The sequence below is a fragment of the Peromyscus maniculatus genome, chromosome 12 (assembly GCF_049852395.1).
Source record: "Peromyscus maniculatus bairdii isolate BWxNUB_F1_BW_parent chromosome 12, HU_Pman_BW_mat_3.1, whole genome shotgun sequence".
NCBI classification, from domain to species: domain Eukaryota; kingdom Metazoa; phylum Chordata; class Mammalia; order Rodentia; family Cricetidae; genus Peromyscus; species Peromyscus maniculatus.
Genome location: NC_134863.1, coordinates 5,024,394 through 5,050,132, shown reverse-complemented (window position 1 = coordinate 5,050,132; position 25,739 = coordinate 5,024,394). Strand labels below are relative to the sequence as shown.

Genomic DNA, 25,739 nt, shown 5'->3' with positions numbered 1-25,739 from the left:
TTCAAGGTTCTGGATTGTATAATTTAACCCCACCTTAGCCCCTGGCCCATAGCAATGGAGTACTGGCTTGACAGTATGGATTTGGAGTGCTCATGAACGGACCTGGCTAACTCTACTTTGTTTCTGAGTCCACCTACTCCATTTCCGTCCGAAAGTTTTCCTAAGTCTTACATACTGCTACCTCGGGTGTCAGAGCAGACTTGAGGAACATCTTAGGGTAAGGCTCAAAACCACCCTTCATTGGTCCCTGGCACCGCCACAGCTCTGCGAGGCCGATCTATGGGCTCATGCCGAACCAAAGGACCGCTCTCATGGAATCCCCCAAGTGGCTTCTGTCTCTCTTCCCTTCTTGACACCGAGGATACTCGGGCGCACAGCGCACAGATGTATAGTTGTTGCACCTTTATCCTTCCCGGCGTGGTGACGCTGCCAGCGAAACTCCTCTCCTGCCCTCAGCGCCGCGTGACTTTCTGGGGACGACCCATTAGCAAACGCAGGAGCGACTGCCGAGCTCACACACGCGCTCCCAGCGTTCCCCGCTCTCCCGCGCTCCCCGGCTCCCGGCAGCCCTCGCGCGCCGCTCTCCCGGCACCCCCCGCGGCCGCCGCCCCGCGCGCGCGGCCGGCCCCGCCCGGGCCGCGGCCGTTAGCTCCTCCAGGCTCGCGGCTGGTCCCGCCCCCGCGGCCGCCCCCGCGCCTCGCCATTGGGCCGCGCGCGCCTCGCGCCGCCGATTGGCGGCCTCCGCAGCCCGCTCCCGGCTCCCCCAATGCGCGGCGGCCGTGCGCCGGGATTGGCCGCGCTCCGGCAAGGCCCGCCCTCCGCTCGCCCGCGCGGCAGCGGGTCTCAAGAGTCGGGAGCTGGCGAGGGCCTTCGCGGGTTGCGGCGGCGCCGGGGCGGTGAGGGTCGGCCGGCTGTGGTCGGGCTGCGGGCGGCTCGGGCAGGTCGCGGGCGCCACAGGTAGGTGCGGGGCGCGAGGGGCGCCCCGCGGGCGGCGGGCGCTGCGGCCTGGAGAGGCTGCGCCCTTCCCTTCCTCTCCCCCCCCCTTCCCGGGCGAGGCCGCAGGCCGGGGCTCGGGGCGGGGCGCGGCGCGCGAGGCGGGCTGGGCCACGCGGAGTCGCGGCCTTTGTGCAGCGGCGGCCGGGCTCGGAGCCCAGGCGTCGTGGACGTAGGGTGCTGTCGGCCTGGTAACGAAGCCCCTCGGCCGGTGGGCCGGAAGCCATCGCCTCGCCTTCTGGCGGGAGACGTGTGGGCAGGGACACCTCTCGTCCTGAACTCTGCCTGTTTGGGCTGTTTGGAAAAGCCGAGAAACGGTCCAGGTCTCCACCACATTGCCCGTGGACGAGGTGTCATGTAGCTTCTCAGGATGTGGTTTTACAGTAACAATGAACGTGGTAGAATAAATGGGAAGTGGCAACCTGTTGACAGCGATGCCTGTCAAGTAGTATCATCCAATGGACTTGGGTTGCTACCTGGTAGGAATTTGATTTGCCATCTTGCATGCTTGCATGTACCTCGTTGCTGGATGCACAGATGTCCTATGTAGGGTTGTTGACTTAGGGAAGCAAATCACTAGGAGGGGCCCACCATCTGCTGGCCCAGACTGGACTCCCAGTCTTGAAAGTGGCTCTGTCCCCACTGTAAGCCACTACTAACCAAAGGGAGCGAATGGCTAGTGAGTGTGGCCTGTAAGTTCAAAACACGAGAATTTGCAGGGCGACAAAGGAATTGATGAGGTCATACTGCCTTTGGGTTGGGCAGGAGGCTGCAGCTGTAGCGTTGGTCACCACAGCTGTATCTCCACACCAGTCCAGCAAGTGGGAGTTGTCCAGATGTGTTGGGTTAGCCCCATGTAACCAGTGTAAAGGTCCAGGGTAGCCAGCTGGGGGCCCGCTGCTTGCTCACAGTCCAGTTGGCAAAGCAAGGTCTGCATCCACAGGTTCAGTCAGCTGAAGAACAGTGAGGCTGAAGGGCTACCCTTTGAGCTCCGTGTGGCCAGGGGACAGGCTCTTCTCAGTGCTTGTCGCAGGTTTACCTTGTAGGAAGTAGGATTTTGACTGGTGTGCCTAGTTTTGGCCTTCTGCCGTCATCACTCCCCTCCCATGTGATCTCTTGTAGTTTTCACGTCAACTTTCCTTGACATCTTCCAAGTCTCCATCTGCAGCCATAAGCTCCTGCTTCTAGCTGTTCTTGTCAGCTTTGCCATGGATTGCTTTGACACCGAGTAGTTTGACCCAAGCCGAGCTCCCGTCACAGTCCATGCCAGAACAACTCTTAGGCCTGTCTAAAGTCACCTTGGTGCCCCTCTCAGGCCTTCATGCATTTATTTCTCAGCAAGCCTTGCCACCTGTTTCCAACAGCAGGCCTTTTCCCAGAAACTGGAACTTAAGTCCTGGCCCGAGCTACCTGCTGAGCCTTTTAGTTCTTCCCCCTTTATAATTGGATCCCCACTCTCACCCTCTTAGTAGCTTTTCTTTAAATTGCATGATGTTACAAAACTGGGATATTACAGACTCAGGCCTGCTTGTTTGGGTGGCAAAGCAACTGTACCACTTTCTAGCTTTGTGACCTTGAGCAAGTTGTTTAACCTTTCTGTCACAGTGCTGGGTGAGCTCATGAAGTCCTTAGAGCAAGGCCTGTGTGAGGGTTGGCTGCCACTGCTACCCTTCTGTGCAGTATCCTGTTTCTCACAATAAAAAAGATTAAAAAACAAAACAAAACAAAACGAAGACTTGCTGACCTGACTTGCTGTCACTTCCCCTCACATAGCACCCTAGCTTGGCCACACCATGTCTCTGCCCCAGGGCCTTTGCTTTTCCTCTAGGTGTCCTCTGCAGTGACCTCCTTCTACCCTTGCTTCCACCTGCCTCTGTCTGTTTCATCTTTAGGTGGGTACTGGCTGTTAGCCTAGTGTAGTCTTTTAGAAGGTGCTTCTTGCTTCCCAGGTTTTTTCCCCCTTTGTTTCAGCTAGAATATTTGTCAACATGTGACATCATAGATAATTTTCTTGTTATTATCCATCTCCCCCACTGATATGTAAGCTCTGTGGGGCAAGTGTTTTGTCTGCCTTGTGCTTAACACTTATAAATGATGTGTGTCTTATAGAAGGCATTTAGCAAATAGTTGATTAATGAATTGAGTAAGCTTACAGAGGGAAAAGTCAGAAACTTATCTAGGACTGTCCACTGCTGAGCCCAAGAGCTAAACAATTTTCCTGCTCCTGCAAGATGTGTACTCGTGGGCCTCAGGGACCTGTGCTGTGTATCTCTTTAAAGGCCTGTCCCCTTTAACACTTACTAATGTCTTCATTTATTGTTTTCATCTTGTAGTTCCACCCTGGCTCCTTAGCCCATAACATGTAGCATGCTTCCCCATCCTGTACCACTCTTTGTCTCTAACCCCTTCCCATTAGTATATTCTATCTGAGAAAGCACAGATTTTGACTCCTGTGGTCTCTGAACACCTTCCAGGCCCTTTCCTGTTCTTATTTGAGTCTGTTAGAACTAAGCGTGCTGACCTGTCTGTCCTCTGCAGTGGTCCTTGGTTGCCAGGAAACTAGCTTTGTCCCTTTGGTCTCCCTTCTGGTTCCTTAATGATTGCTTCTCTTCTCAGTCATTCCTAAGCACCTTTGATGGGAACACCTTTAGAGAGGTAGTTTGCTAACTTCCCATTGAATTAAAAGCTGTGAGGCTAACGTAGGTTATAGGAAATAAAGTGATAGCATAGTTTGACTTGTTAGCTATGTCTAGGCCATGGGGTCCTTGTCTTCGTTAGTGGTAGCACCTCTCAGAGTAGATTGTAAGTGGGTATTTAAATGGTTAATTTAACCTAAACAAGCCTCTGGCTTTTAGGTTGTACCTTCAGCAAGGCATAACCACCCCACTTAGTCCCTTTACTGTAAGCTGCTTATATAGATGATGTCTTCTGTCTCTTGTCTTCTCTGGGGTCTTAAGAATATGAGTTGTGTAGACGCAACCAAGCTGTCACCCATGGGCATGGTCGTGTGTATATCTGCACCTGCACCAGTGTGCATGGCATGTGCATGTTTCTGTGCATGATGTGGGAGTGTGCATGTACGCGTGTGTTTCTGCCAATAGCCTTTCTTTCTGTGGACCTCTGGGTTTTGTGGCTAGCTCTGGTCTGCCTTCTCTGTTGTGTTGTCCCTCTTTTTACACATCCTCTACAGCAGAGCTTCCTGGGGTTATATCCTTCCCTCTCTGCTATTTCCCTCTTGTGGTTTTGGTGCTTTTCTCCCAGTTCATGTGGTTGTCTCCACCAGACTTCTTCAGGGCTCCAGAGTTGTGTGGCCTGAGTACTTGTGAGACAGGGCTGCCTGCAGCCTCCCTCTGTTCTTCTCTCTAGCCTCGATACCAGAGTGTGTCTGCAGAGAAGCCTTTTTCTTCACCTCCTTTTTTCTCCTTTCTACCCTATAGGGTCTGCAAGCGTAGACAATTCCTGTGACACTTTCTTATTGTTTCCAGAGCTGCTTCTACATCTTTGTTTTGGAGAACTGTCCCAACACCTGGTGCAATCACCTATACCTGGTAGAGCTGTGAGTCTTCTCTGTAAGGAGAGTCTATAAGTCCCTCTTGATAGATCACTGTCCTCAGCCTGGAGCTAGGCTCCTGGTGCCACCCAGGACCCTTTCTGCCTTGACTCTAGCTTTCTGTGTTGCCCTGCCCACCCCCCAACATTAGCAGGCTCCCTTCCCAACAGACACCCTCCCTCTACTGGGAATGGATCTGTGCTGCCACTCCTGGTGACCTCAGCACGCTGCATCACTGTCCTGTCCACGTGCCACGTTGTGGGCCCAGGAGAGGGGGTCCCTGGGTAGCAGAGTGCCTGGCCATATCTCTGAGGTCCTTAGTGCCACAGAGTTGAGCTGAGGGTCTCGCTCACCCTCTGACTGACCCAGCCCTTGAAGGTGAGTGGATTGATAGCCTGAAGGAGGCCATGCACTCTGTGTTCCTGAAATGGTGACCTCCTGCTGCATGCTTGCTTATCTACTAGGCTGAGTTATGAGAGTGCTATGGGAAAGTTTAGCTGCTTTTTATTTTAGTCTTAATCCTTTTTGAGCTCTAAGACTATTTTTGTGCCTGTGAAATAGGGATTAAAGTGAATAGTTGATAATTTAGGGTTCAAAATTTAGATTCTGAGGAAAACTAGTGGAGTTTTTTTTTTTCTTCTGATATCTAAAAGGTTTTCTTAAAGGCAGTTATCTTAGCCCTTTACTTCATCATAGATAACATTTGACTCTTAACTTGGTACCAGAGAAGTGGAAGGTTTCTGTCATTTTGTGACAATATTTTTAAATTTCTTTGCAGGTGGAAGAAGAAAGGTGCCAGCCACTTTGGCATGAAGATAGAGTCACTTAGACGTCATTCTTTTAAGCTGAGTGCATTGTGATTTCCAATAATTGAGGCAGTGGTTCTAAAAGCTGTCTACATTAATGAAAAGAGCAATGTGGCCAGCTTGACTAAGCCGCCAGTGTGTGCAGCGCGGGCAGGACGCCACCGGGTTTCGACGGACTTGTGCATGTTAGCAGTATAGATTTATGTAAGGTGGTTTAAAACTCTGGTGTTTTAAAGTAGTCTTAACTGCTCATAATATGGAGACATATGAGAGTCCCTCTCCTCTCCCGCGTGAGCCCGCAGGAGAAGCGATGATGGAGAACCGAGCTTGCCCCTTCCAAGTGCTGCCCCATGAACAGTCTCCACCACCTCCCCTGCAAACGTCCAGTGATGCAGAGGTAATGGACGTTGGCTCTGGTGGTGATGGACAGTCCGAACCTCCTGCCGAGGACCCATTCAACTTCTACGGAGCTTCTCTTCTCTCCAAAGGATCCTTCTCTAAGGGCCGCCTCCTCATAGACCCGAACTGTAGTGGCCACAGCCCGCGCACTGCCCGGCACGCACCCGCAGTCCGGAAGTTCTCCCCTGACCTTAAGTTGCTTAAGGATGTAAAGATTAGTGTGAGCTTTACTGAGAGCTGTAGGAGTAAGGACAGGAAGGTGCTGTACACAGGAGTAGAACGCAGCACTCGTGCCGAATGTAGCCTGCTCCTTAGTCCTGTCAGCGGGGACGTGCATGCTTGTCCCTTTGGCGGGAGTATTGGTAATGGGATAGGCCTAGGGGGTGAGAGTGCAGATAAGAAGGAGGAGGAAAATGAGCTGGATCAGGAAAAGAGAGTGGAGTACGCAGTGCTCGATGAGTTAGAAGATTTTACTGACAATTTGGAGCTAGATGAAGAAGGAACAGGCGGGTTCACGGCTAAAGCAATCGTTCAAAGAGACAGAGTGGATGAAGAGGCCTTGAATTTCTCCTATGAGGTATGTTGATGACCCATTCTCTGGAGGGCTCTGAGCAAAACCCAAAGAGGTTTGGAAGTGGCACTGTCTTTTGAAATCGGGGAAATCAAAGCAAAATCCTGTGTGAGGTCAAATAACATTAATGTGGAGAAGAGAAGGATGTAAGGACTTCACATTTCTAAAGTTTCTAGTGGAAAGTTTGGCTAACATTGAGCCGTATTTTTTTCCAACCTGAGTCAGCAGGTGCTGCTGAAAAGCCTCTTTGGCTGGGTGTGCGGGACCAGGGGTGTTGGTTTCACTTGTCATTTCATCTGTTTGTTTTTCAGATGATGAAATGCCGTCAGGGCATACCCAGTCCCCATTGAGGGTTTCTCTGTGTATTCCCTCACACATGCAAAGCTTGTCCTGGGTACAGAAGCATGGGGGGCTGTAGTGTCTGAACACCTTGTTTTGCAGGATGACTTTGACAATGATGTGGATGCTTTGCTAGAAGAAGGTCTTTGTGCTCCCAAGAAGAGGCGAATGGAGGAAAAATACGGCGGAGACAGTGATCATCCATCTGATGGAGAGACAAGTGTGCAGCCAATGATGACCAAGATTAAAACAGTGCTCAAGAGTGAGTGAGATGGTCACAAATCCTGATGCTTCAAGGTCCCAGAAGGGTTTTCTTCCCAAGAATATTTTGGAAGTTCTCTGGTGCCAGGCATCAGTCTGGGTAGAGACACAGGTTTAAGTATAGAATAGTCATGGGAGGTGAAAAGAAAACAAATTGGACACAAATATTCACTCAGATCCACAACTCAGATGCAGATCTTGGTAAATTCCATGGAATCCACAGAGAGGCTATAAAGGATCCTTGAATGGGGTGCATTAGTGTGTGCTATTTAAAAGACCAATAATAGCCTACAGATACAGAGGCCAAGGTCAGAGGTAGGTTTTGGTGAGTTGGGAGATTATAATTGGCATCCAAGTTTGGTTCTGTTGCAGGTAAGTCAGGAAAGCACCAGAATGAGGCTAATGTTGGTTTCTGGGCTGCAGCATGGCACGTGGCACTGTGAGCCAGGGTGGGAGCTCTGGGAATAGAAGTAGAAGTATTTGGGAGATGTCCAGAGTGGCACTTACACCTGCATCTGGTTGACAATGGAAGAGCAGCCGGTGAACACCCACAATTGTGTTGTCAGGCTCTGTTGCCAGTACAGGGAAAGTGTAGGACAAGTTACATGAGCTTCTGTGTGGATTTGGCTTAGTGGCACCTATTATTCTGGTGAGGATGCCGGGATCAGTTGGGGGAGTGGGGAAGGTTAAAAGGTGAGTGGGACTCAGACACATACATGGAGAGAAGGTGGAGAGTTCCCCTTCTTGAGCTACTGAGATGAGAGGGTCTGCAAGGCTAGGTACCAGATACTGCTGCACATGGTGGTGGTAGCTGAGCAGTGGAGATATCATGACAGCAATTTTGGACCATCGGACCAGGTGAACTTTGGGCTACAGCTTCTGAGAAGGGTGGGTCAGGTGGTCTTCACCTTGGTGTTCCTGGAAGGTTGGCTTTGTGTTCTTCCCATGGTTCCAGGAGTCTCACTTTGAGCTTCCCACAAGGCAGCACTGGCCCTGGTTTGTTTGCCTATCTAGGAGGAATGATACTTGAAGCCCTTCAGACAGCTTGGTGGGCTGTGACAGCCTGCTGTCGCAGATAGGTGGCTGAGATGAACCTGTCTCTTATTGTGCTCTGGTCCACATCCTTCTTGCTGCTGCTTCTGAATTAGCCCAAGGTTTGTGTGTAGCAGCTCCCTTTTGGTCAAGTTCCTGGAAGGAGTACCCATGGGTGCACGTCTGACTTGGAGGATTCCCTCTGGCTCATACTCTGATGGTGGCTGGTGTTGAGCCCCAAGGTCAAAGCTTAGCCCAGTATTGCTCCTGCCATTCTCAGAGTCAAGCACCTTTTAAAAATCATCAAGGGCCCGGAGAGATGGCTCAGCCGTTAAGAGCACTGGTTGCTCTTCCAGAGGACCTGGGTTCAATTCCCAGCACCCACATGGCAGCTCACAACTGTCTGTAGTTCCAGTTCCAGGGGATCCCACACCATCACACAGACATGCAAAACTCGAGTGCATATAAAAAAAAATAAAAATAAAAAATAGTTTAAAAAATCATGTCTAGTTTTCAGGTTTTGTTTATGTGTATTTTCTTTAGTTTTTAGATATCAGATTGCTCCTAATACCTGTAAGAACATTTTAGTTAAGTCTTTATATTAATTTTGTCATCGAAGAGAGGCAAGTTGAAAACAAATCTGGTACTTTTCTTAAAACTGCCAGCAAAGAGGATTGGAAGCAGTATCTTAGGCAACATATTTCGTGGGGTTTTGTTTTGTTTTGGTTTATGAGACAGGGACTCTGTAACTGTAGTTGTCCTGGAATTCACTCTGTAGGCTGGTCTCTAACTCCCAGAGATCCACTTGCCTTTGCCTCCCAAGTGCTGGGATTAGAGGCATGTACTACTACCATGCCCAGTTGTTTATAAAGACTTATTTATTTTAATCTTGTGTGTGTGCGTGTTTGCCTGCATGTATGTATGTGCATGATAGAGACCAAAATAGGGCATCAGATCCCTTGGAGCTCTGAGTTGCAGATGGTGTGAGCCACCATGTGAGTGCTGGGCACCAAACTTGGATCTCTGCAAAAGCAGCAAGTGCTTTTAACTGCTGAGCCACCTCTTCAGCTTGTTTGATTGTTTTAAGATGGTGCTGTGGAATCGAACCCAGGGCTAGTAAGGTAGTGTTAATAACTTGTGCCTGTTCACCAGGAACAGTAGTTGGCACATTTGCAGATTATTAGCAAAGTTTACTCACTCCTCAGGTACCTGTTGCCATGGCTTGAGCAGGTCGGAGGAATCCAGTGTCCAGTGTTCTCAAAGTGTGGAGGCAAAAGCTAGGGTGGGGTCTATTGGGGCCTTCTTGTACATTGGTTAACCATGTAGAGGTTCTCACCTTGCTCCACATACTATCCTAGGGTTGCAGTTGGGCCCATCAGGCAGATAGAAACTTGGCAAACATTGTGTAGCAATCTTGTGTTTATAAAGGGATTGCAGGATGTTTTTGTGTTCTGTGCAGGTCGTGGCCGTCCACCTACAGAGCCTTTGCCTGACGGATGGATCATGACTTTTCATAATTCTGGAGTCCCTGTATACCTACACAGAGAGTCTCGAGTGGTCACCTGGTCCAGACCCTACTTCTTGGGAACAGGAAGCATACGGGTAGGGGAGTCATCTGTCAGGTTTTTAGGCTTGTCCGTTCTCAGTCCTTATCTGTGTTGAAGTACAGTCAAACAGACGCACAGTTGTCCTGATAACCCTGTTTTGCAATTTCACTATCTACAGAAACATGATCCTCCTCTAAGCAGTATTCCCTGTCTGCATTATAAGAAAATGAAGGACAATGAGGAACGGGAGCAAAGCTGTGATCTCATGCCCAGTGGGGAGGTGTCACCTGTCAAGCCCCTGGGTCGATCTGCAGAGTTGGACTTCCCTTTGGAAGAACCTGACTCCATGGGTGGAGACTCAGGGTCCCTGGATGAGAAGGACCCACTGGGGGCTGAGGCAGCCCCTGGAGCCCTGGGACAAGTGAAGGCTAAAGTTGAGGTGTGCAAAGATGAATCGGTTGGTAAGTGTTCTGAAGAGCTTTCATCCTCCTTGTTCCCTGAGTTTTCCCTTCTACCATATGCTGTGTGTCCTAGTTCCTGGTTGTATCTGAGAAGGGGACCTTTGCATATCTAGCTCACATGGCAGACAGGTCTCTCCCCTGCTTTTAAGAGCAGGCCTGAGTGTAGCAGCCTGAGCTCTGCAGGGCCTGACTGCCAAAAGCTTCACAGAGATGATTATGGCAATGCCAACTAGTCTTTCGATATGACCCTGAAGTCTTGCTCTTTCAGTACAATGTGATCCTGTGACATTGTTTATCTGATGAACATAGAATTAGCCCACAGTCCTAAACTCAGCACCAAGGAACTGCCATTCTTCTGTGGTTAGTCCCCTCACTTTCCTTTTTTGCTTTTGATGCAAGGTTCTGCTTTTTGCCTTTCAAGAACTGAGAGCAATGCTCTTGAGTTTCCATTTGTCTTTGGTTATATGCTTGTATTTCTTACTTTGTCTTGGGCCTATAGCTTAGTTCTGTCCCTTAGATTCCGGGTGGTATCAGAGCTCTTTCAACCCACCTGCTAACTTCCAAAGAGGACTTGCAGCTTTCAGGGTTAGGTTTGTGTGTGTGCGGCACAGCTGCACAGCTGGGCGTGGGGTGCCTGTGGTCTGGGAACAACATATCAGTGTAGAAGCCCTAAGGAGGTAGAGAGTCACCTGGATATGGTTTTGTTAGGAGTTTGAAGGGCCAGAGGCAAAAGTGAGATTGTCAGAGAGGTTAGACACCTGCTATTGGCAGTCAGGTACTTGCTATTTTTTTTGTGTTTCCCAGCACAATACTCATTTTGCCTTAAGGAGAGAAGCTTGAAGACTAGTGTTTTTTTTTTTTTTTTGTTTTTTTTTTAAATGTTTTTTGTTTGTTTTTATTTTAAACCCCACCCCCACCACTGTATCATTTTCATATTGTTTTTCTTAGTCCAGATAAAGTAATGATATGCACAGTATTCTATCCATAAGGGACTTCTCAGAATGATTTGAAGTAGGTGTGAAAGCACCTATTTTTTTTTTTTCTTTCCCTGCTTTTGAAAGGGATGGGGAAAGGGAAATGGGTATCATGTGTCCTGACTTGTTTAATGGGAATTGTCATTATACACAGGACTGAGAAAAACATGATTCTTGTGTTGGAAGTCTGATGTGGTTCACTGGTATATATCTTGAACAGATTTGGAGGAATTTCGTACCTACCTGGAGAAGCGTTTTGACTTTGAGCAAGTAACTGTGAAAAAATTCAGGACTTGGGCTGAGCGGCGCCAGTTCAATCGTGAGATGAAGCGGAAGCAGGCAGAGTCAGAGAGGCCCATCCTGCCAGCCAACCAGAAGCTCATCACTTTATCTGTGCAAGATGCACCTACAAAGAAAGGTGAGGTCCTTTGCTTGGACCGTCAGCATCAGCAGATAGAGCATGTTATTGTCATTTCAATGTGCTTTGTCTATGTTTATGAGATGCACTTACCCCAAAAGCTGCCTGTTTTCTGTCATGCAGAGGCTGCCATGTTCATAGTGGTAAGCCCCTAAGGAGTGACTCAGTAATGTGGATGGGCCAGGTACCTGAGATAGTTCTTTTTGTCACAGAATTCGTCATCAATCCCAATGGGAAGTCTGAGGTCTGCATCCTGCACGAATACATGCAGCGTGTCCTCAAGGTCCGCCCTGTTTATAATTTCTTTGAATGTGGTAAGTTCAAACCGATTTCAGTCCTTGAAGAGTCTCACATCGTTTTGCTTATGGCTGGAGGTGGGAGTGAGTACATTGGCCCTGCTGGGTTGGATAGACATGCAAGGCAAGGACAAAGAGAAGTGTGGTGCAGATAGGTGTCTTATTTTCACCCTTGTCTGAGAGGGAATGGCTCAGCTTTTCCTTTTGAGTTTGTCCTATTCCCCCTTCCCCTGTTTTTCTTGTCTTCTCTGCTCTTCCTTAGTAGCTCCTGACTTGTCAAGAACAGTTTGTAATAAAGGTCTTTCTGTTGTGCATTGAGTTCTTTCCTCACCTTCCTGTCCTGTGTCTGCCACTCCCACCCCCTAACAATGAAGGAGCCTTGATCTCACCACACTTCTGACAGCTCTGTCATCTGTGATTTCCTCTATATAGATTGTGAATGCTGGTGTGGTTGCCCTTGGGATCTGAGATCAGGGATCACTCATTTTTTGGGGGGTGCTGTTTCTCAGATGTCCTTGGTCCTAAGCTTTGCCATTCTTGACAGTTCTGTTTGTCTTTCAGAGACCACATCCCTACCTTGTCCCTGTATTGGGAAGCTCTGCCTTCAGCTCCTGTCTCCCCTTTGGGTCATTTCCCATAGCACCCCATGCTCTTCAGTCTTCTATCTGTGTCCTTTGCCGCCTGTCTGACATTTCCGAGCCTTGTTCTGGGCTATCTTGTCAGGACTGACAGACTTGGTGTATGCATGCTTTTCGTGTCTTGACAAGTGTGTTTTAAAACCACTAATTTTAATTTTAAGAGAATCCAAGTGAGCCTTTTGGTGCCTCGGTGACCATTGATGGTGTGACTTACGGATCTGGAACTGCAAGCAGCAAAAAACTTGCGAAGAATAAAGCTGGTAATGTGGTTTGCTTGGTATATCAGTTACTTTTCCTGTTGCTGTAATAGGTCCCCTTACAAAAGCAACCTAAGAAAGAAAGGGTATGTTTTGACTCTTGAAGGGGTACAGATTGTTATCATGGTGGGAAAGACGTGGTGCAGGAGTTTGAGGGTGCTGCCAGCATGGCATCTACAGTCAGGAGATGACACTGATGAATGCCAGTGCTTAGCTTCTTCCCCCCTTTTGGTTCAGCCCAGAACCTCAGCCCATGACATGGTGCCACTCACCATTAAGGTGGGTTTTCCCACCTCAGTTAACCATGTCTACATACTCGTTCACAAGTATGCCCTAGAGGCTAACGTAATTTAGATATTGATCACGGGCATGTCCAGAAGCTGGTAATCAGTATTAATTATCACATTTGGTATCCAGAGACATGCTGCCTGCTGAGTTTGCCTCACTGATTAGCAAGGAGCTAAGTAATGAGTAGGTTTTTAGAGGTATGGGTAAGACATTTACTTATGTAATCTATTTGTTAATGTTCTTTCTAAAAGAGGTGTGTGTGTGCGTGCGTGTGTATGTTTGTGTTCTTTCTGCATGTGAACTACTTGTGTGCTGGTGCCCTCAGTGGCCAGAAGAGGGCATTGGGTTCTCTGGAACTGGAGTTAAAGGAAGCTGTGAGTCACCTGATATGGGTGCTGAGAACCAAACCCAGAGTGGCAAGTGCCTCTTAACTCTTACTGAGCCATTTTTGCTTCCCTCTACTTTGATTTTAAAACATCATAGTAGTGGTACATGCCTGTAATTCTAGTACTTGAGAAGCTGCTTCAGGACCATTGGGAGAGTTTCAGGCTAGCCTTGGCTGTCAAGCAAGACTGTCTGGAAATTAAGGGCTGGGGATGTAACTCAGCTTTAGATAAAATATAATTATGCTTATTGTAAATGATTTAAACTAAGACAGTAAAAAGGCAATCATAAGTTAGAAAGATGGCTCAGTAGTTAAGAGCATGTACTGTTCTCTTAGTGGAACCAAGTTTGGTTCCTGTCTTAGTTACTTTTCTTCTGCTGACAAAGCACCATGACCAAGGCAACTCTAGAATAAAGCATTTAATTGGAACTTGTGGTTTTAGAAGGTGAGTTCATGACCATTGTGGGAACATGGAGGCAGGTAGGGCAGGCATAGTCCTGAAGCAGTAGCTGAGAATTTATATCTGATTTACATGCATGAGGCAGAGAGAGCTAAGTAGGAATAGTGTGGGCTTTGAAGCCTCAAACCCCATCCCCATGACACACATCCTTCAGCAAGGCCATGCCTCCTAATCTTTCCCAAACAGTTCCACCATCTAGGGGCCAAGCATTCAAAATCAGTAGACTGTGGGGGCCATTCTCATTCAAATCACCACAATTCCCAGAACCTGCATGGGACAGTTACAAATACCTGTAACTCCAGCCCCAGGGAAGTCCAATGCCTCTGGCTTGTGCATATACATATACACATAATTAAGATTATAGCGGGCCACGTGCTAACACCTTTCATCCCAACATTCGGGATGCAGAGACACTCATTATCTCTGAGTTTGAAGCTGGTCTGGTCTACAGAGTTCCAGGATAGCCAAGGTTATGTCTCAAAACAGATTTTTTTTTTGGTATGTTTATTTTTCAAAACAGGATTTCTCTGTGTAGCCTGGCTGTCCTTGTACTTGCACTGTAAACCAGGCTGGCCTTGGACTCAGAAAGATCCACCTGCTTCTGTCTCCCAAGTACGGGCATTAAAGGCATGAGCCACCCCCATCCTCCATCTTCAGTTCAGATTTTTATTTATTTACTTATTTTTTTAAGATTTATTTATTATGCATACAGTGTTCTACTGGGGCCATGTGGGGTATGTGCAAATTTGTTTTGTTTTGTTTTTTGTTTTGTTTAGATTTATTTATTTATTTATTATGTATACAATGTTTTGCCTGCATGTATGTCTACAGGCCAGAAGAGGGCGCCAGATCTCATTATAGATGGTTGTGAGCCACCATGTGGTTGCTGGGAATTGAACTCAGGACCTCTGGAAGAGGAGTCAGTGCTCTTAACCTCTGAGCCATCATCTCTCCAGCCCTTATTTTTGGTTTTTTGAGACAGGGTTTCTCTGATTGTTGGGATTAAAGCATGAACCACCACACCTGGCATGCAAGTTTGTTTTTAAACAGCAAAATGTGGGCATGCTAAGAGAAAAAAAGACAGATTGTCACCTTATTACCATCTTGAGGGTTTTTGATATTAGACTATTTCTTGGATTAGACAGTTGTTGCACACCATGTTCATCCCAAGAATACTGGTGTTTTCTTTTAAAAGACCCACTGTACCATATCTTTGCCTTCTGCCTCCATGCAGGAATAGACAGCATTTTTGTACCAAGCCATTTTGCTCAGCATTGGGGTGATTTGGGCTTTTCTGAGCAGTGGAACTGCATTGCAGACTAGTGTTAGGTATACTTCTGGCCCTGGCACATACAGGGCCATTCTTGAATTTTATCCTATGGGCATGTTGTCTTCCAGAACTGGTCTCTAAACAGAACAGGGGTCATATCAGTTTTCTCACTCTTACTGGGTCCTGGGGGCAAGGGGAGGATTTCCTACTTGTAACAATCAGAGAGTGCTCCTCTGTGTCAGAGAGTGCTCCTCTGTGCTACTTTGTTTTTGTGGCCAATGCTGAGGACAATAAGAAGTCTTTCTTCATCACATTACTGCCTGTACTCTGTTCAGCTGCCCTTAGCTTGCATATTCTGCCTCTGTCTCCAGGAATGCCTGATACCTATTTTGTTAACTTTCTCCTTATGCAGAGCTAGGGATTGAGCCAGGTCTTGACATGCTAGGTAAAGTGCTCTACCACTGAGCTAGGCTCTAGCTCCTGCTATCCATTTTAGAAAGATTCAGCCTAAAAAGACTTTTCAGCTCAACAAATTGTTGAGACTTTGAGCAGATAATTTTGGAGATAGGGCCTGGAAGAGGAATGAAAACATCCTCAGGCTTGTCCTAAGCTGTTCTTTTTACTCTGTGCTGGGCTTTGTTTCTCTGCCCATTCCGACTACAGTTTCTAGACATCTGCACTGCTTGATCTTTATTATGTGCTTATTTTGCTGGGACGTCTTACCAGCAGTGCATTGCTGGACCAGACTGAGCCATTATTGTAACAGGTATGGCCTGTTCATGTGGGTGTCACCCTCATTCTGCCTTATACATGCTTCTTCCAGAGTTGCTCAGAATTGCCCATCTATGTTCATAGTAGCTGCTGTCCATGTGTTGTGGTTGGGATGTCTGTAGCAGTCTGCTGTCAGGCCTCCTTGGGTCCAGGTTCTCCAAGCCATTTTTATATGTGCTACAATTTGATGAAAACATAGATACGACTTCCTCCCTTGGTACAATTGATATACGAAACTTCCACCATCTCACTGTCCCGGCTTCAGGATGCGCACATTCTTTATCCCTCCCAATCTACCTTTTAAAGTGCTGTTGCTGCTCTGGCTACGAGTGGGAGCCAGCATGTAGCTCCCTGCTGGCTGGACAGCATGCCTGGTTTTCCTTTGGGCTCAAGCCCTTACCTCAGACTTTTTCTTTTTGTAGCCCGAGCCACACTGGAAATTCTCATCCCTGACTTTGTTAAACAGACCTCTGAGGAGAAGCCCAAAGACAGTGAGGAACTGGAGGTGAGTGTGGTGATCTTGTTCTGCTGGGAGCTGCCACTGCCATACAGCCACTGACCCCACTGCCTCCACCAGGGTGTGTGTGCACCACGTCAAGGGTGTAGTCATTGGCCTGTAAGGGGAACTTGCTTGTCTTTGTGAAGGCAGAGGGGAAAGTCTTGAAGAATTTTATCCTTTAGTTGAGTGTGTATTATACAAATAGATCTTTGATGGAAATGAACCTAGCAGAATATGTAAGATTGAGATAGTTGTTGTTAGAGCTGTCTGAAACCCTGTCCTCTGTAAATCTCTGACTATAAATATGGTTCTGTGGCTATTCACAGGAAAGGAGTTTCATCTTGATTTTACATTGATTTCTTTACTTGTCTTTTTAATTTTCTTGAGGTCACTGGTCATTTTAAAAACCAGACTTTTAAGTTCTTTAGCCTTTGAACCCTTTTGTTATTGGATTCATCTGTGATAGAGTCCTGAATATTTTCAGAAATTGTGTTGCCTTGGCTTTTCAGAGTTCTTATGTTTCTACATTGTGTCTTGCTTATCTGTCAGGATAGGTATCGCTTTTCAGGTGTTTAAATTTTTATTTAAATGGGAGGTAGGAGCAAGCAGATTTCTATGAGTTTGAGGCCAGCCTGGTCTACATAATTAGTTCCAGGCCAGCCAGTGACTACATAGACCCTGTTTCAAAAAACCAAAAAATTTTTTATTTAAATGGAATTTAAAATTTTATGGGGGTCATTGGTGGACTCTTATTAGGTTTCTTGGAGTCATGTTCCCCATTTGCACTAAGAGAGAAAGCAGGCAACAGTAATTAAAAACAATTCGAGTTTTGTATTGCATTTTTTTATTTATTTTGTGTGGTTGTGGGGGGTACATGCAAGTGTGGAGGTGGAAGAACAGCTCTAGGAAGTGGGTTCTTCCTCCGACCGTGTGCGTTCCAGGACTGGGACTCAGGCACTCCAGCTTATGTGGCAAATGCTTTTGACATTGAGCCATCTAGTAACACTTAACTACATTCAGCTATGAGGACAGTAAGAAAAAGAGAAAATACGTATTGGGGTAAAGGTATAGAAAAGCCATGGCTTGGTTGTGCTGTAGTAGTGCGTGCCTGTAGTCCTCACATCTGGGAAATAGAGGCAGGAGGACCAGGGCAAAGACAGCCTCAGGTCTGTAGTTATTCAAAGTCAGCTTGAGCTATGTGAGACTCTGTCTCAGCTCCCCACCCCCCCAAAGGAAAAAGGGAAAGAAGTGATCCCAAAGGAGCACATAGAAAAGCAAGAAAGACAGTACAGACAGAAGGAAGGAAAAGGAAGGGATCCAAGAGAACAGAACAGGAGAGAGGATGGATTATTATTTTTTTTAATAGTTTTTCTTTTATATATATATATATATATTATTTTACAATACCATTCGGTTCTACATATCAGCCATGGGTTCCCCTATTCTCCCCCCTCCCATCCCCTCCCCTTACCCCCAGCCCACCCTCCATTCCCACCTCCTCCAGGACAAGTCCTCCCCCGAGGACTGTAATCAACCTGGTAGACTCAGTCCAGGGAGGTCCAGTCCTTTCCTCCCAGACTGAGCCAAGTGTCCCTGCATAAGCTCCAAGTTTCAAACAGCCAACTCATGCAATGAGCACAGGACTTGGTCCCACTGCCTAGTTGCCTCCCAAACTGATCAAGCCAATCAACTGTCTCACCTATTCAGAGGGCCTGATCCAGCTGGGGGCCCCTGAGCCTTTGGTTCATAGTTCATGTCTTTCCATTCGCTTGGCAATTTTTTTTTCAATAATTGAGTAAAACCGAAATTTATTATAAGCCAGTCGTCCTAGGGACCTCCATGTTATATATATAGCCTCTATGGTTCTATGGGTTGTGGTCTGATTGTTCTTTATTTTATATCTAGAATCCACCTATGAGTGAGTACATACCATGACTGTCTTTCTGGGTTTGGGTTACCTCACTCAGGATGATTTTTTCTAGTTCCAAGAGGATGGATTCTTTTTCTCCAGGCCTGTTTTCATAGGTGAGTGAGGGCTCAAACAAGTCAGAGAAGGGCTTTTCTTGGGCTGCATTGTTGGTGAAGTCCTGTATGTAGGCCTGCCTGGTTATGCAGGAAGTGCAAGAGCCTCCCTCAAACTGCTCCTCTTAGCCTAGCTAAAGGACATTCACTCCACCTGCACCAAAGACCCTTTGTCTTTGGGTTTGTGCATTTGTGTGCATGTGCTTCAGGGGTGTGTGTGGGTGTGTGTGTACCAAAGATTGGGGTAGCTTGATATACTTACTGGTAATTTTAATTTGTCCTAAAGGTTTCTGAAACTCTTGTTACTTATTTTTGTTCCCCAGACTAGATGATCTTGATAGACCTATCTTTGTGTTTGCTAATTTGAATCTACTAGGAGACACCTCTAGTGTTCATAATCTCCACCCTGTCCTTCCTCTTACGTTAGGAATAGGATCTAGGGCCTTAGACATGCCAGATAAGAACTCTGTCCCTGAGCCATATCTCTATCCTCCCCCTAACCCAACCCCTGTGTGTGTGTGTCTGTTTTTGTTTTTTTTTTTTTTGACACATTGTCTCACTCTGTAGCCTGACTGGTCTGGAATTCTCTATATAGGTCAGGCTGACCTCAAACTCCCAGAGATCCACCTTCCTCTGCCTTCCAGTGCTGGGATTAAAGGCCTATGCCATCAGCAGTTAAGAACACATACTATTCTTGCAAAGGACCTGAGTTTGCTTCCTAGCACCCACATTGGGTCAATACTTGCAGCCTTTCTGGGTGCATTGACTCATTGTGTGTGTGTGTGTGTGTGTGTGTGTGTGTGTGTGTGTATGTATGTATATACACACACACACACACACACACACACACACAAACTGATAAAAATGATAAAAATAAATAATAAAAATAAAAATAGAAGCTGAACAAATGGTTGAATACTTGCTCCCCTTGCAGAGGACCTGGATTCAGTTCTCTGTCCCCAAGCCCCCATGTGCCCAGTTCCAGATCTGATGCTCTTCTCTAGCCTCCATGGTCACTGTACATATGTGGTATACAGACATATGTGCAGCTGAAACATCCATACATACAGAGAAAATGTTTTTGAAAAAGAATATTAAGAACTCAGAAGGGAACTCAAGGACAATTCTTTTGGCATTACAGAGAAAAGAATGGGGCATACAAGCTAGAGGTCTCATCAGCTGCCAGGAGGAGGGAGATGGATAAAGGACAGAGACAGTGAGAACAAGTGAAGACAAGGCATGCCAGGACAAAGGAATCTGGTGCCATGGGCCTTTGTTCTGTGTGTGTGTGTGTGTCCGTCCGTCTGTCCTCAATTGCTTCTCTACATTTTTTTTTTGTTTGTTTGTTTTTTTGACACAGCGTTTCTCTGTGTAGCTTTTGGAGTCTGTCCTAGAACTCACATTATAGACCAGGCTGGCCTCAAATTCACAGAGATCCACCTGCCTCTGCCTCCTGAGTGCTGGGATTAAAGGCGTGCATCACTATTGCTCGGCCTTCTCTGTTTTTTTGGAGTGAAGGTCTCACCGTGTAGCTGTTTTGGTTGTCCTTTAACTTACTATGTATTGATTCAGTATATATGAAAGATACGATAATGAATGACTAATTGTATCTGTTGCTATCCCTGTTACTTTCTGGTTCTTTTAATTTATTGGTTTATGTGTGTGTATATGTGTGTGTGCATGAGTATGCGGACTTTTTCTCATGTTGTGTGTGGATGCACATGTGTAGGCCAGAGGACAAATTCATGGAGTTGGTCCCCTCCTAACTTTACTTTGGTTCTAGGAATGGAACTCAGATCACTAGGTTTATGTGATAAGCACTTTTACTACTGAGCCATCTTGCTGGCCCTTCCTTTGGGCCACTTTAAAATCCTGTTACTGGTTCATCTTTAACCTTTCATTTTATTACAAACAGCTGTGGATCTTTGTCACAGAAATACCTGTGCTGGCTTATTTATAATCTTAAAAATAGAAGGCCAGCTCTTAAAAATGATTTATAGGCAGCTTGGAGATTTTTTCCTAGCATTGTGGTACTTAAAACTGGCTTCATTTCAAAGAAAAAAAAACAAAATATTTTTTACAATCTTTTATTTATTTATTTTTTGTTTTGTTTTTGTTTTTTCAAGACAGGGTTTCCCTGGGTAGCTCTGGCTATCCTATAACTCACTTTGTAGACCAGGATGGCCTCAAATTCACAGAGATTCATCTGCCTCTGCCTCCTGAGTGCTGGGATTAAAGGCATGCATCACCACCACCCGGCATTTTTATTTTATTTTTTTAAGATCGATTTTATTTGTATGTGTGTCTGTGTGTCTGCCATGTGAGTGCAGGTGTCCAGGGAGGCCAGAAGAGGGCATCAGATCCCCTGGAGCTGGAGTCACAGGCAGCTCTCAGCTGCCCAACATGGATGCTGGGAAATAAATTCGGGTCCTCTGGAAGAGCTGTAAGCACTCCTAACTGCTGAACCATCTCTGTAGTCCCTCATTTATTTATTTATATATTTATTGTGTGGGTATGTACATGCCACTGCACACGTGGAGTTCATAGGACTACCATATGGATCCAAGGAATGAACTCAGGTTGTTAGACTTGGCAGTAAGTACCCTTACCCACTGAGCTGCCTCAAACCTCCCCCTTTATTATCGATCATTGCCATGTTTGCCTCAGAGGAAGCTGGCATGGTACCTGGGAAGGAGATGGTTGCAGAATGACCTTTTATTTTCTTTCTTCCTGTTTAGTAATCCCCTGTTACCCTTAATTCACTGACTGATTCATTGATTGATTAAATTTGTTTTGTGATGCCAGGGTTTAAACCCACGGTTTTGCTAGGAATGTACTTTGCCACTACCCTCTTAACTGCTAAGCTATCTCTCCAGTCCCATTTTTTATTATATTTACTTATGCATATGTGTCTGTGTAAGTGTGTATCATGTGTGTTGGGGGGCTTGCCCACAGAGGTTAGAAGAAGGTGTTGGATCCCCTTGGAGCTTTAGTTACAGGCAGTTGTGAGCTGCCTAACATGGGTTCTGGAGCTGAATTTGGTCCCCTGCAAGAGCAGTAAGTACCCTTAATTGCTAAGCCATCTCTCCAGCCTCTAGGTATGATTTATTTAATTTTGTGCTGTATGTTTTTTTGTATGTCTGTGTAGATCACAGGTCATCCTTGAATGTCTTTTTTTTTTTTTTTTTTTTTTTTTTTTGGTTTTTTTTGAGACAGGGTTTCTCTGTGTAGCTTTGCGCCTTTCTGGAACTCACTTGGTAGCCTAGGCTGGCCTCAAACTCACAGAGATCCGCCTGCCTCTGCCTTCCGAGTGCTGGGATTAAAGGCGTGCGCCACCACCGCCCGGCTTCATCCTTGAATGTCATTCCTCAGATACTGATCATCTTTTTGAGATAGGATCTCTTAAAGCCTGGCCTGGAACTTACCAATTAGACTAGGATGGCCAACCAGTAAGCCCTAGAGACTTGCTTGTCCTCATCTCCCTGGTGCTCACATTGCCTGGCTTTTTTTTTTTTTTTTTTTTAAATGACAGTTGTGAGGTTCAAATACGTCTTCATGCTTGCATGGCTAGTGCTTTACCAACTGAGCTATCTCCAACAGCCCAAGTCTGTGTTTTTTGTTATGGGTAGTTTGGAGTCTTTGGTAAGTCCACCTTCTTTCCCCCATATAGGGCCATCTATACTTAACAGTCTGTGTGTCTCACTTTTTGTTGAGAAGTAGGACACTCACATACCCCATCATACACATACAGCACCATAACCAGGATTAGTTATTGCTGTTAATATTTGTTTACCGGTTCTACTATAACAAAGAATTAAAGGCTGGACAGATTAGACCACAGAAATTTAGTTGCCTTAGTTCTAGAAGTCAGAAGTCCAAAATAGTGTCAGGCTTGTTAGTTTCTTCTAACATTGAGCAGAGGTCTACTGGGTTTAGAATGGCTATCTTCATGTTTGTGCTTTTCCTTGAAGACATGTTTTTCTCTGAATGGTTTTCTGTTTATAAGGAATGAATCCTCAAGTAGGGCCCACTCACCCCATGTAGTCACATTCTGAGGTACTAAGGGTTAAGACTTCAACTTGTAAATTTTGGAGCAGACACAGTTTATAGTTCAACTTTTAGTGATATCTTTCCCAGATAATAATTGCAAAGTATTATCTGCATTCTTGAGTATTACCTTTCTGTATTTTTCTGTAACATGCCTACTAAGTCGGTTCACTTAGATTAGCTGATCATTGATCAAAGATTTCCCTGGACTAATAGGTCTCTCAGCCTTTGCCTTTGTCCGTAGCTGGAAGTTTTTATCATGCAGATTCTGCTCACAATTTATATTTCTTAGGTTGTCCCACTGTGGTGAGTAAACACTGGTTTTTAGTTCATTGCTAGCATGTAGATACAGCTTATTGTTTGTGTATTGACTAGATCTTGCTGCTTTTCTAAATTCATGTATTAGTTTTTATAGTTTTACTGTAGATTTTTTGGGTCTTTTGTGGATGCTTGATAAGAAATGCTCCCCATAAGCTCAGTTTAGTCCCTGGTTGGTAGTTTTGGGGCAGTCTTGCTGGAGGTAGTACATACCTGCCTGGGTGTGAGCATTTAGAGTGTATAGCCTTGTCCTATTTCAGTCTACTCTTTCTGATCCATGCTTGTGTTTGAAATGGGATCCATGTCTCCTGTCAGGATGGATGCTTACCTGTGGAATTGTAAGCCCAAATAAATTCTTTATTCTCAAAGTTGCTTTTGGTCATTATATTTTAACACAGCAACAGAAGAGTAACTAATTCATGTGTGTATAGGATTGTGTTACCTATCGTCTCTTATCTTGCCAGTCTGGATGTCTTAACCTAATTGCCCTTGGCTGTTGAATAGAAATTGTTCCTCATCTCAGGGGGCACTTCAGTTCTTATACCCAGTGTGTGGTGTTGTCTGGGGTTCACATAGATAATCCTTATTGGGTTGAGAAAGTTCTCCTCTGCCTCTGTTGCATTTCTTTCTTTACTTTCTTTCTTTTTTTTTTTTTTTTTTTTTCCATTTTTGGAGACAAGGTTTCTCTGTGTAGCCCTCCCTGGCTGTCCTTGAACTCCTTCTGTAGAGCAAGCTGGCCTCAAACTCAGAGATTCCCCCTACCTCTGTCTTCCTGGGATTAAAGTTATGAGCCACCACTAGCTGGCTGGCTGCCTGCCTGTTGAGCATTTTAAACATGAAAAGCTATTAGATTTCTGCCAAATGCCTTTTTTGGTACCATGTCTATGATCTTATTTATGGTATGATATTTTTATTTGTTAATATAGTTAATTATATTGATTCTTTTAAAGGATGCATTCCTGAAATAGAGTCCTGCTTGGCATGGTATATATTCCTTTCTGTATATTACTGGTTCCCATTTATTAAGTGTGTGTGTGTGTGTGTGTGTGTGTGTGTGTATTTATTTTATTTCATGTTTGTGTGAGCACATGTGCCACAATACACATGGAAGTCAGAGGACAACTTTGTTCTTTCCTTCTACCTTTGTGTGGGTTCTAGGGATTGAATTCAGATTTTCAGGCTTGTATAGCAAGGGCTTTATGCGTTAAGCCATCTTGCCTGCCCTTGGTTTGTTTTTGTGTTTTTTTGTTTGTTTGAGATAGGGACTTACTGTTACACTAGCTGGCCTAGAACCTGCTTTTGCAGACCAGGCTGGCCTCAAACTCACTATGTAGACCAGGGCTGGCCTTGAACTCACAGAGGTCTACCAGCCTCTGAGTGCTAGGATTAAAGGGTGTTCCACCAAGCTCAGTGTGTTGTTTGTGACAGGGTCTTGGTACATAGCCCAGTCTGGTATGAATTTAGGATTTTCCTGACTTATATTCCTGAATGCTGGGCATATAGGCATACACCTCCATGCATATTACCTAATACTCTTCAAAATTTTTCTGTCTGTGTTTTTGAGGGTTGCTATTGTGTAGGTTTTGGTTTGTTTGGTTTTGTACTTTCTCCTCTTGTTTTAATATGGTACTGGTAGCATCATTAACTAAGCTGTGAAGTATCATCCTTTAAGTTTGTGTAGAATTGGTATTATTTCCTCCTTAAATATGGAGTGGTCATTCATTACCAGTGAAGTCATCTGGACCTGATGTTTTCTTAGTGGGATAATTTATAGCCACATATTTGTCTGTCTTGAGTGGATGTTGCTGAAGGCTGCTTCGGAAGTCTGATTTTCAAGATGCTGTTCCTCAGTAGATTTTCATGGGCTTTCCACAAGCAGCTTGTGTTTCTTTGTCATCTGTGGGCACTGAGCACTTGAGTGTCCCAGGAATACCAGTGGTTGGTTATCTGTAGGTCACTTTGCCATTTGATTACACTGCAGAGACATTCCACAGAGATGCTTACTGTGGGCTTTGCTCAGAGTCTTGTACCTGACACAGACATCTTTGTGTTTCTGAGTGTGTGTTCTTCAGTGGGTATGCTGGTCAGGTTTTTCCAGGGAAGAGTTTGGGGTTGGAGATAAACTGGCTTCTGCCTGCTGAGCCCTGATGTCCAGGTATCAACTGCTGGGTAGAGCAGGGTCATATAGGCTGATGTTGCTAATCAGTTGGCTGCCTTACTGGCCCTTGTGGTTAGTTCCAGGGCCTAACTCCTGGTGAGGGTGGATGGCTTCCCTATGTTTGAGGGCAGAGGCATCTTTTGATGCCTGTTTGAAGACAATAGCCAAACCATGACAGTTGGAATTCATGTTTACCAATCTTGGCTGGACTCTCCATGTCCTAATTTCCTCCACGCTGTTGTTACCAGAACAGTGCAACACAGAGGAAAACCATTCATGTGCCATTCTAAGAGGACTTGACTTAGCTGTTTCATGTGACCCAGGGTCTGGGCTCTGGGCCTCTATAGACTGTAGTTGGTTGTTTTTTTACTCTGGCCTTTGGGGGGCCCACCACCCAGCTCTCAAATAAATACACATGGAGACTTATTACTACTCATAAATGCCCGACTTTAGCTTGGCTTATTTCTAGCCAGTTTTTTCTTAAATTGTCCTGTCTACCTCTTGCCTCTGGGCTTTTATCTTTATCCTATGTACCTTTACTTCTTACTCTGACTTGCTGTGTGGCTGGGTGACTGGCCCCTAGAGTCCTCTTCCTTCCCTCACTCCTAGATCTCATTTTCCTTGTTCTATTGCTCTTTCTTTTCCTCCCAGATTTCTCCTTCTATTTATTCTCGCTGCCTGCCAGCCCTGCCTATCCTTTCTCCTGCCTTTGCTATTGGCCGTTCATTTCTTCATTAGACCGTCTGGTGTCTGTCTGGTGTTTTAGACAGGCAATGTAACACAGCTTCACAGAATTAAACAAATGCAACATAAAAGACTGCAACACAACTTTGCATCATCAAAATGTTTCACAGCATAAACAAATGTAACACACCTTAAAATAATATTCCACAACAGTAGACGGCTACCTAGCAGGCCTGTGAGGGACTTTCCACTCCCAGCAGAGATCCTTTGGCCAGTGAGTAGGCTTTATTGTTTC

At 45.7% G+C, this 25,739-nt stretch overlaps 1 protein-coding gene across 10 annotated transcripts in view; it reads left to right on the top strand.

Annotated features, from left to right (window-relative positions):
* The first annotated feature begins 804 nt into the window (after positions 1 to 804).
* The window catches only part of Dgcr8 (DGCR8 microprocessor complex subunit), a 31,367-nt gene continuing 6,432 nt past the window's right edge, over positions 805 to 25,739 (top strand). For 2 of the 10 annotated variants that reach the window (XM_076548467.1, XM_076548466.1), the window contains exons 1-9: positions 805 to 957; positions 5,322 to 6,325; positions 6,761 to 6,920; positions 9,411 to 9,553; positions 9,677 to 9,959; positions 11,154 to 11,351; positions 11,564 to 11,665; positions 12,447 to 12,545; positions 16,139 to 16,221. In XM_076548467.1, the coding sequence (XP_076404582.1) occupies positions 5,606 to 6,325; positions 6,761 to 6,920; positions 9,411 to 9,553; positions 9,677 to 9,959; positions 11,154 to 11,351; positions 11,564 to 11,665; positions 12,447 to 12,545; positions 16,139 to 16,221 (1,788 nt within the window). In that variant the 5' untranslated portion in view covers positions 805 to 957; positions 5,322 to 5,605. Of the gene's footprint in view, positions 958 to 1,087; positions 6,326 to 6,760; positions 6,921 to 9,410; positions 9,554 to 9,676; positions 9,960 to 11,153; positions 11,352 to 11,563; positions 11,666 to 12,446; positions 12,546 to 16,138; positions 16,222 to 25,739 lie in introns of those variants that run through there. The other 8 variants (XM_076548472.1, XM_076548471.1, XM_076548469.1 and 5 more) reach the window with 7 other exon arrangements.